At 35.2% G+C, this 10,947-nt stretch overlaps 1 protein-coding gene across 2 annotated transcripts; it reads right to left on the bottom strand.

Moving 5' to 3' along the window:
- Positions 1 to 2,244: 2,244 nt before the first annotated feature.
- On the bottom strand, positions 2,245 to 7,625 carry LOC126695660 (pentatricopeptide repeat-containing protein At3g58590). Of its 2 annotated transcripts, XR_007646064.1 has the most exons (3): positions 7,363 to 7,625; positions 2,703 to 5,308; positions 2,245 to 2,498 (listed from the first exon to the last, which is right to left on the bottom strand). XR_007646064.1 is itself a non-coding variant. In XM_050392490.1 (2 exons), the coding sequence occupies exon 2, from the start codon at positions 5,248 to 5,250 to the stop codon at positions 3,025 to 3,027; it is 2,226 nt and encodes a 741-aa protein (XP_050248447.1). In that variant the 5' UTR covers positions 5,251 to 5,308; positions 7,363 to 7,625; the 3' UTR covers positions 2,245 to 3,024. The 2 variants fall into 2 exon arrangements, 1 of the variants encoding a protein (XP_050248447.1); XM_050392490.1 differs by having other exon boundaries at positions 2,245 to 5,308.
- Positions 7,626 to 10,947: the final 3,322 nt, after the last annotated feature.

Here is a 10,947-nt window from a genome sequence, read left to right as displayed (position 1 = left end):
CTTATTTGATGAAGCCTTATTAGACAATCTTCTCCATTTAAAAAATAACCCTCATTCTAGAAAAAGATCTTTTTTCATTTTTGATATTATAATCCTCATTCTTATAACCATGCTTTTATGTTATATATGAATTAAACGGCGGATGCATTCACCCTGTCCATAGGTAAATGCACTATGCAAATATTATATATGTATGTGACATGAAAAAGTTGATACTGTAGGTAAAAAGTTAAAATGTTCCACACACACACAAAAATCCAATCACTTTTTACATCTGGCATGATGTGGTAATTGCATGGTGTAATTAGGATTGTCCACAGATCAGTTTTGGTCGGCTTTGAGCTCCACCCAAACTTGCAATGGTGGAGCCACATGTATCCTTGGGGGGCCTTGGCCCCTCCAAAATTTTTAAATTTTTTTTACAATTTATGTATATTTTATAAATATTTAAAGGTTATATGAAAAAGCATAGGAGTTGGCCCCCCAAAAGAAAGCATTGATCAAATAATTTAGTAATTTTTCCTAAAAAAGAGAGAGTTTAGAGTTGATATACAATTGCAATAGAATGAAATAGTTAGGTAGTAAGTTTTGTGAGTAAATAGTGGAAGTGTGGAACCCCTAATTTTTAGCTCAATTTCAATTCCAATTAATACGTTCAAATCATTCAACATTGATAATATATGCAATTTGGTTGAAATTTCCTATTCTCAAGATTTTATCAAGAAATAAAAAAGCTCATATGATACTTCAATTATAACATTATGATATTGATTTGTCAAACATGGATGAAGTTTTGCAAACAATTTATAAATTTTATATTTACACACACATACACATATATTATGTGGATTTTTTAGGGGAGTGTTTATTTTTTATTTAAGTTCATCTTGACAGAATATATAGTTCGGCCCCCCCAACTCAAGATTCCTAGCTCCGCCACTGCAAACTTGACCTGATCTTGGCGAGAGGCAAAACAGAGGACCCACCACAGGCCAATAACACCAACGAGTCAGATCAAGTTAATTATTCCATGGATCAAGTCATTTTCAAACTACGAAGATCCAATGAAATCTCATTGGACCTAGTGATATATCTCAACAAATTGGCCTAAATCTTGCTGGATCTAGTGGAAATCTCATCAAAATTTGTGAGATCTTGCTAAATCTAGTTGAGATTTTGCTGGATTTGGAATTCTAGTTGAGATTTTGCTGGATTTGGAAGATCTACCGGAGTTTCCTTGGGTTTTTGGTCAGGCCAATTTTTTTTAGGTTTTGGGAAGAGAAACTAAGACTCAACTTGCCAGAATCAGGTTTTGAAGGTGCTGACTGCCAACCATCGAGTTAGATCAGTTTCAGCTGGGGTCCGATTGGGTCCCTTGGGTTAGTCAAATTAACAAGTCCCTTGTACATGCCCTAGGTGCAACAGCCGGATCCAAATCGGCAAATCCATCCCAACCAATACCTAGTGGCAGTTGTGTGACTTGTGTTTCAATCCAGTGATGGCACATGCTAGTTGTATGCTGTTGGACTTGGATGTACAACATGTATCAATATTGTAACCAATGTGAAATTATTCATTGTGCTCGATTTACTACATAACCTTTCACAAAAGAGATTGATCCCACATATTACATATAAGATTTGAGAAAGAGGTATATAATACACTACATGGATCCCACATCTTTACATATAAGATTTACATTCATGTGAGAAACAGCCATATAAAACACAATGTACGAAACAATCGCTTGCACGTTGAACGTGATCAGTATCCTTTATTACTATTATAATGAGTCCGACCAATATATCCAGATAATCTTATAATTTATAACCTAACCAATGCAAGCTTACAATAAAATGAAGAACCCTTTCGGAAAGCTTTTACCAACGCGACAATGGCATGTCCTATTTAGCTTTTGCGTCGAGAAATTTGGTTGGTTAATGACATATATTTGCACAAACTTCTATAATGCTGTGGCTGCGTAATAGTTTAGGTATAGATCACAGATGGACCATTGGACTAACTACCAATAGCGATATAAAGGCATACACATACCCCCTTGTACATTAGAGATTTTATATCAAAATAAGGAGATTTGCGCATAATCTTTGTATATGGTTTGTGCTTACAATTTATCTACACCACACAAGATTAACTTTTAAAAGTGCATCGACTCCTGCACATGTAGACCAACATATGATAGGAACTTTTGAGAAGAACAATGTCGCTACCAAGATTCCAAGCTTCAAAACAAACGTAGTTAATGGAATGAGCAACCAAATCACACAAGACGGAAATACAAGTAATAAATCCTCAAGTGTAGAAGTTCAGAAATAAAAAGCACAAATTATAAGTTCTCACGGATCTTCTTCAGAGAAAAATCATACTCAAGGCGAAATTTCAATCTATTGATTATTTGCTATCTCCAACAAATGAGACATCAAATGCATTGTTGACTTCCTCACATTACAAACCGCATGGCCCGATAATTTAGATGTCTGAATGCTTATCAAGGAAGATACTGATAGAGTTTTGCCTCTTCTTTCATAGTCTCAAATTTTCTTTTGTAATAATGATATGTCACAAGCAAAACTATCTTTCTCAAAACTTCTTTTGAACAAATTATTGAAATGCATCTAAGCACCTCTCATGCTTGATTAAAGACAAATGTGTGATTACTTCTCTGGAACAATCAAGGATACTCAAGCCTTTGAGAGAATTGTTGAATGATGAAACTCAAATGAAGAATGGCTCCAATTATCCACAGCAAGCACACATCTAACCCACAGGGAGGAATAAAATGTGACAGCTGATGTGATGTTGGACTGCCTCATCAAAATACCCATGACATCAATTAGAACCCTGGTGTGACTTGCAATCTGAGGGAGGGCTGGCCTCTTACCTTATTGTGTTTTACTGGCGAATTAAGGACCTTAGTCCAGACAGCAGAGGTGGAAACTGAAGGGACCTGCACGATATATGCAGTGGCATTGATTAATCTACAAGGAAATGTATCTATTGGGTTCATCCAAATTTTTTATGTCCCACGGGTTGATCCTTTGCAGTTCCTTGTCTCATACAACCTGCAAGGAAACTACGCCATATAATGGCATCTGGTGGAAAAGGCATGCTGGCAATCATTTTCTCTGCTTCCCTACTATGTCCATACTTAGCGAGCAAATCCACCACACAATGGTAATGATCCATTTCAGGTTCAACCCCATAACTTCTTCTCATTCGCTCAAACAACTCCATCCCTTCTCTCACTAACCCACCATGTCTGCATGCCGTAAGAACTGCAATGAGAGCCATCCTATCAGGCTTAAACCCCCACAACTCCATTTCTCTGAACCTTCCTAATGCCTCATGAGCATAACCGTGAAGTCCAAGAGCAGATATCATAGCTGTCCATGTGATGATATTTCTACTTGTCATTTTATCAAAGATTTTCACTGAACTTTCAAGAGACCCACATTTCCCATACATATCAATTAAAACATTGCAAACAAATGTGTCGCAGCAATTGAAATCTGTCTTTATCATAACACTGTGAACAGAACTTCCTAAAGCAAGGTTGCAAAGTTTAGCACACGCACTCAAAAGGCTAACAAATGTGTAATTATCTGGATGGATGTGAACCATGTGCATTTGTTTGAAAAGCTCAAAAACCTCTTTGTGATAATTGTTACGAGCACAAGCTGCAAGCACAATGTTCCAAGATACAATGTCCGGTTCTTCGAGGAGAGAAAGCAACTTTAGTGTTTCATTGTATTGGCCAGACCTGTTATAAATTCCTGCAATGATATTAGAGGGGACAACAGGGAGTGGATTGTTAGAAGCAGTGACAAAGATCACGGCATCAACTATGAGACCGCTTTTGGCATATGACGTAACAAGACAGCTTGATACATACTCATTATTCAGGTAGCCCATTCTTATAGTTAAGCCATGAAGCTGCTGTAATTCAAAAGCCAATGATGACCTAAGAACACCAGAAAATGAGAACTCGTTAGGTCGGTAACCCAATCGCAACATTTCTCGCAGTAAAAATATAGAAGTGGAAGAGCATTTATTCGAGTAACCCAAAATCAGCGCATTCCAAGAGACCACATTCTTCTCATAAATCTCATCAAAACAACAATGGGCATCTTCCAATTTATCACATTTAGCATAAAAGTCAACCAATGCACTACCTACACAAACATCAGATTCAAAAGCGTTCTTTATTGTTTTAGCATGGATGAAATCTCCAAATACTAAAATCCCCAAATTTGTACAAGAGTTAATAACACTTACAAATGTGGCTTGGCTAGGTGAAACTCCACTTACACACATTTCCAGAAAGAGCTCCATTGCTTTTCCAGGTCTCTCATCTTTTGCCACTGCAGCAATGATTGTATTCCATGATACAACATCATGAATGGGCACCATCTCAAAGATTTTCTCTGCCAAGCATATGCAAGTGCATTTCGCATACATATTGATAAGAGAGTTCACAACAGAAACTTCACAATCAAATCCATTTTTAATCACTAAACCATGTATTTGTTCCCCAAATTCCAAATCTTGTTTGCACGAAAATACAGACAAAACACCCACAAAAGAACTTGCAGACAAAGCAGTCTCCACCTTCATGAGTTCACAGAACAAAGACATGCAATCCTCAACAAACCCATGACGTCCAAACAAAGACAACATTGAATTCCATGTCACCAAGCTCTTCCAAGGCATATCTTTAAATGCAAGAACTGCTTCTTCCACACAACCATGCCTCCCAAATAAACCCAATAAAGTTGTCCCTACAAAAGCATCGGCAACAAATAGTCCATTCTTTATCACCAATGCCTGCAACTGAACACTGCGACAAAGATCCAATGCCTCACATGAGAATAACCCACCCAATGTGAACTGGGTTGGCCTGAATCCACAATCCCTCATCTCAGAAAGCATATTCCAAGCTTCCTCTACATCCCCAGATCTACTATAAGCACTAATTATAGTATTATACGAGACTACATTTCGTTGAGGCATTTTTTCAAATATCTTACGTGCAACTGATAGTTTCCCGACTGACACATACTGAGAGATGATGTTGTTGTAGGGAAAAATGGGTTGGTTTGGTATAGACCCCATTGTGATGGTAAGCCCATGGAGAGGTTTTGTTCTTCGGACAGATGGAATGGTTGTGCATGCTTGAAGTAGTTGAAGGAGACGTTGGTGGTGTTTGAGGAAATGTCCATGGAAGTACATGCAGTAGTTGCAAGTATCATATGTAGATTGGGCTTTTCTTTATTCTTGGTACCAAATCCTACACAAGACACGCAGGTTTAAAACTAATATTGTTATAAAACGTGGAAAACTAATCAATCTTAATTTAGAAAATAAAATAAAAGGGAAATAATGTCCTAACAATTGAAAGAGATTCAAAGAAGCCTAAATGCAAAATAATGAAGTGATCTATATATATACATATATATATATATAGTATCATTTAATATTGACAGTAAGAGAAAAAGAGAGAGAGGTGAAGTAAATAGTGTTTAAGATAGAGCGCAAATCATTGTCATAGTCTGTCCTAATTGAATTTATTACAAGATAATCAATTTAAACATCAACCAATAAATTTTAAAAATTGCAAAAAGAGATACCCTGTGTTCTAAAGCCTTATAGGCGGGAAGAGTGTAAGACACAAAAATAAAGCCTTACAGCCGGGAAAAAAAAGACATAAATAAGAGGTAGTTAAGACACTAAAGCCAAGTAAAGTTAACCCCACTAAAGATACTAATAACATACAGTATCTACAGGAAATCCTACAAGTGAAACCAATTGACTTCTGCATCATTATCTAAACACTCAAATTTGGATGCATACTCCTTGTTAGAGCATTCATATCCGGTTTTGTATACTTTGGCTAAATTGGCTCTTAAAAAAATTACTTTTTTCTACTTCAACTAACTACTTTTACAATATACCTTCAAGTTACATCCCACTCTCCAACCTTCTACCACTCCCTATAATTTTTTTTTTTTTCTTTATTATTTGTTTCCAAATGGTCATATTTTCCAAAATTCATCTTTTTCTAATAGATATTTTTTAAAATACGTCTTTTCCTAATGATCATATTTTCAATATTTTGTTATTTCTTAATGGTCATATTTTCATAAATTCATCTTTTCCTGGCAGTCATATTAACAGAATTTTGTTTCTTCTCAGCGGTCATATTTTCAAAAATCTGTCTGTTTTCCAAATGGGCATATTATTTCTATATAAATAAGACCATTCTCTCTCCAATTTTCATTCACCTCAACCGAAGTTTCTTTTCCATTCATTCTTTGTTTTTGCCTCTATGGCTCACTCTTTTTCCACAAAATGCTTCTTAATGACTTAAAAGATGATGAGATAATTATAGAACTTCTCATAGAAAAAGAAAGATTGACATCACAACGTCATGCTGCTCAACATGATGTGAATTAGTAAATACAGTATATAAACATTGCACATTGGAGAGAATATTGCCTCTTTCCTACATTCCGGTTTCAATGAAGAAAAAAGTTCTTATAATTCATTGAAATTTTGTATTTATTACATTTAACAGAGAATAGAGTACTAACCCTCACTACAAAACTTAAAAGAACAGAGTGCTAACTAACCCACTGTTAAAATCCCAGAGCAAAGGTCAAAACAACCCACCCGGGCCACTTAACACCTACAGTAAAAAACTAAATTCACATTACAGAGACTCTGTCTTATTATATATACAAGTCAACATTTAATTTTCTCCAATAAAGCCAATTTTAAGAACACCCCAAAAAGCCACATTTAATATTAGTGGGTCCAACATTAAACGATATATTTCTTCTAATAAACCTAAGAATTCTTTAATTAAGGAAATTCAGCCATAATAAAGACCCTCAGACGACCCCTAACCAAAATCCATTGGATGTTGTGAATGTGCATGCTAAAAATGTAATTTTTAGGACTAAATGTGAAATGTGAAAGTAATGCAAGCCTTAAACATGCACAAAAGCTACAAAATTGGAAGAGCCTAGTCATTCGGGCATTTAATCAAACAGGTAATAGACATCATGTGACATCAATGAATCTTTAAAGAGTGCAACTGAAAGTGGTACCAAAACACACCCAATGACATTTGAGGCCACATTCACATACAACACATGCAAGGCATTTTTGATGGAACAAAGAAATCAATAGCACTCAATGAAGTCCTCTAATCCTCTGATACCAGATTAACAAACAAAAGCTCAGTCATAAAAGCAAGTGAAAATTGAGAAATCAATTCTAAAGAGAACTAAATGGAACTTAGAAAATTCAGAAGAAGGTCATGATTTAAAAATGAAAAACCTGACGAGCATGTCCAGTGACCCAATCGTTATCGTTATCGATGAAGAGGAAGAGGAAGAAGAATCTGCTGCGGCACTTTTCTTGTCATCTTTGACATCTCGATGACCCAGGCGGTGCATACGAAGCCGCAGACGACGGTGTCAACACAGAACTACCAGCCGTCGCTGATTCGAAACTGAGAGTAGGAGAGAACTAAAGGCGGAGTGAGAGAGGAATTCAAATCCTCTGTACCAGGGAAGGAAGAGTTGTGTTTTTTTTTTTTTTTTCCTTAAGAAAATATAAATTTTTTTAAGAATTTTTTTTTTTTTTTTTTGAGAAGGGATTTTAAGAAATATTTGTTCACAACATTTTCATATCAATTTTTTTGATAAAAAATAAAATACACCAAAGTTTAAGTGATTATTTTTTTTTAATTATAAATGATAAGTTATTATTGACAATTTACAATATAGAAAATAATAATTTAGTAGTCAGTTTAAATTAGAATTAGTAACAATTCACCACCTATTAAAGGAACAAAGCACCTAAAGATTGTGACTTGTCATTTTAAAAAGTTTAGTAGTATTGATATTAAACCAAAATTCAATTGTGACTTTTGTGTTATACTCTTTTTATTATTATTATTATTATTATTATTATTATATTATTTGGGCCCCTTAAGAAGTGCATTATAAAAAGAAATTATTGGGTTTAGACTTCCGTCAAAAATAGTAATTAATTAGTTTTATTGTGCATTATTAGATCTAATATGAAAGCCTTAAGTTAATAAAAAAAAAAATCTATATAATGCATAGCGAAACATAAATATAGCACAAAATATAATAGGCGTAATTGCAGTTTTAATCTTTATATTTTGATTTTTTTTATTTTATTTTCTATATTTTATTTTTACCACATTTAGTCCTTAAATCAATTAACGCCTTTCATTTAAGACCTTGAAGCACCATTCCATTACCAAACTAACAGGAAAAACTGATAGATCAATAAAATAATAATTTTTTTACACGTTGTTGAATAAACTAACGGGCCACAATGTTTTGTATATTTTGGCTTTTTGACTGTTTGTTGGTCCTTGTCTTGCATGTGTTTGTTTCCCCATCAAACAGGGAAAAGGTGAGAGAAAAGCTATACTACCTCAACAATGTTTTAACGGAGTGCCAGATGCTATCTTGGAGAGACCAACTGACCTTGTGTAAGATAAGGAGGAAGTTAAACGAAATCACAGTAAAGCTCAGAGGCTGGGTTCCAAATGGAGTGACTACTGCACAGCTTAATGGTCAAGTAAGTCCATCAAATGAGAGACAAGTTACCCAGTGGAGCACTCGGGTAGTTGATGCATCTATGGTTCATGGGTTTGATAATGAAGTGACATTACTTGAAAAGTTGGTTCTTAGGCAAGGAAGTGATGATCAATTCAAGGCAATAGGCACTGTTGGTAATAGGAAAAACAACACTATGTCAAGTAATTTTCAATAAGCCGGAGGTTCAGAAGTACTTCCTCCCAAGGATTTGGGTATGCACGTCAAGAAAACCAAATGAAGATAATGACACAAGAGTTGCAACTGTTAAGAGAATGTTGGATTGCCTTGGAGTTGACGAGGGGATCATCGATAAGGTTCACGAGGATCATAGCCTCAAGGGGCTTCTCTATGCTCTTCACCAGCAATTGTATAGGAAGAGGTATTTGATTGTTTGGTCTTATGGTTGATCCACCAAAGTGTAATACTATATATATATGTCTTATGTGACTCCAATATATGTGTATACTTGGAGAATTTATATGGTTGATGACTGTTAGGTTGATGATATATGTGACTCCACCGAAGTGTATACGACATCAAGAATTTATATGCCTTGCAACAGCTTCCGATAATATTTGAAGATTTTGCAAACCTCCAATCATGGTTGATGGCTGTTAGGTAATCCAAATATGGTTGCTTCAAGTTCATCATTTAATAAGAAGATCCAGACAAATTTGACTGTGTAACTTGATGCACATGATAAAATCGATTGTCCAGTATTATCAAAAAAATCAACCACAGGGGAAAGAAAATAAATTCATTATCCAGGGCAGGGACCAGCATGTTCAGGCTGTTTTGTCTTGGTTATGAGTTTATACAGTTCCACCCACTGTTCACTCTTCCTAAACATAATTTGGATTCTAGAAAAAAATAAATGGCTCAAAGAACAAAAACCACCCCAAGGTATGGAAATGAGACTGGAAAAGACACTGAATAAATAGCCACTTGAAGCCAGTTAATCATTTTCTTACCCTAACATTATTTCAGAACTTGATCTATTAAGTTTATATTCTATTTCTTGGAACAGACAGTGCTGCAATAGAAGCCTGATTAAGCAACAATCATTATTCCACAATTTTCTCAATAAGGTAATCTATCCTCTTTATTATAAGCAATTTTTTTTTTTTTTTTTTAAATCACATGCTCCACTACAACAAAAACCTTCGCAGCTTGTTCCAAATAAGGAGGAAGAAAATGTACAAGAAGCAATTGCAAGTTTGCGACTTAGTAAATATATTAAATAATAGGCATTGAACACAACTAAATTCGAAATAGGCCAGAAACATTACATACTTTTGATGTGTGATTCATCTTGACAAGAACAATTGAATGAATACATAAAATTCATTTGGCAGGAAAAGAACCATAACCGACAAAACGAGTCAACTGGAGGAAAGACAGCATTTTGCGCATAAAGCAGAAGTCCCCCGGTGGAGTGGGATCAGAAAGATCAGATTTGAGGAAGACTTTGACCTGGGTGACCATAATGGGTGATCCTTTGCTCCGGTCCAACCAGGCTGATTCAAGTTTCAGTGAAGTGGAAGTGAAGCTCCATCTCACCACTCAGATTAAGCCTTGGACTTTCAATGTCTTGCAACTGCTCTTATTTCATTGATCATTTAATGGCTTCAACCATAACCCAGTTTCATCACATGGAAACAGAGTGAGTTTAGGGCAATTGAATTTCTCCAAGTAAAATAAGTCAGGAAACGATGCTCGGATTTCACTCCAATCCATCTTCAAGTTACTCAAGAACTTCAGACGTAGTATTTCTACTTTCCACTTATCATTCTTTTTCAATATTCAATATTATTTTATTGACCAACGTGTAAAAAAAATTATTATTTTATTGATCTGTCAATTTCCTGTTAGTTTGGTGACGGAATGGTGTTTCAAGGACTTAAATGAAGGACATTAATTGGTTTAAGAACTAAAAGTGATAAAAATAAAATGTAAGAATTAAAAATGCATTTACGCCAATATAATAACCTAAGAAACCAATGAAACAAAATAATTCTACAGAAAAAAACCTAGGAGGACCAATCCCAAGATGAGAAAATCCACTATCAAATAGAATTTCACGAACTGAATAACCCCATCCTTCATAAACTTAACTGCAATTACCCAACTGAGCTTTGAGATCCACAGACGTCTCTGATATTGATGTGTTCCAAACGTGAACCTCTAATCCACGACTCCAAGACCACCCTTGAAAGTTCAAATCTCCAACACCTTTGATAACTAATATGAAGTAGCAACTTCTACAACATTGGATCTTGATTTT

This window comes from Quercus robur, chromosome 8 (assembly GCF_932294415.1).
Source record: "Quercus robur chromosome 8, dhQueRobu3.1, whole genome shotgun sequence".
Lineage (NCBI taxonomy): Eukaryota > Viridiplantae > Streptophyta > Magnoliopsida > Fagales > Fagaceae > Quercus > Quercus robur.
The sequence above is the reverse complement of the archived record's forward strand: the minus strand, read 5'-3'. Positions and strand labels throughout refer to the sequence as shown.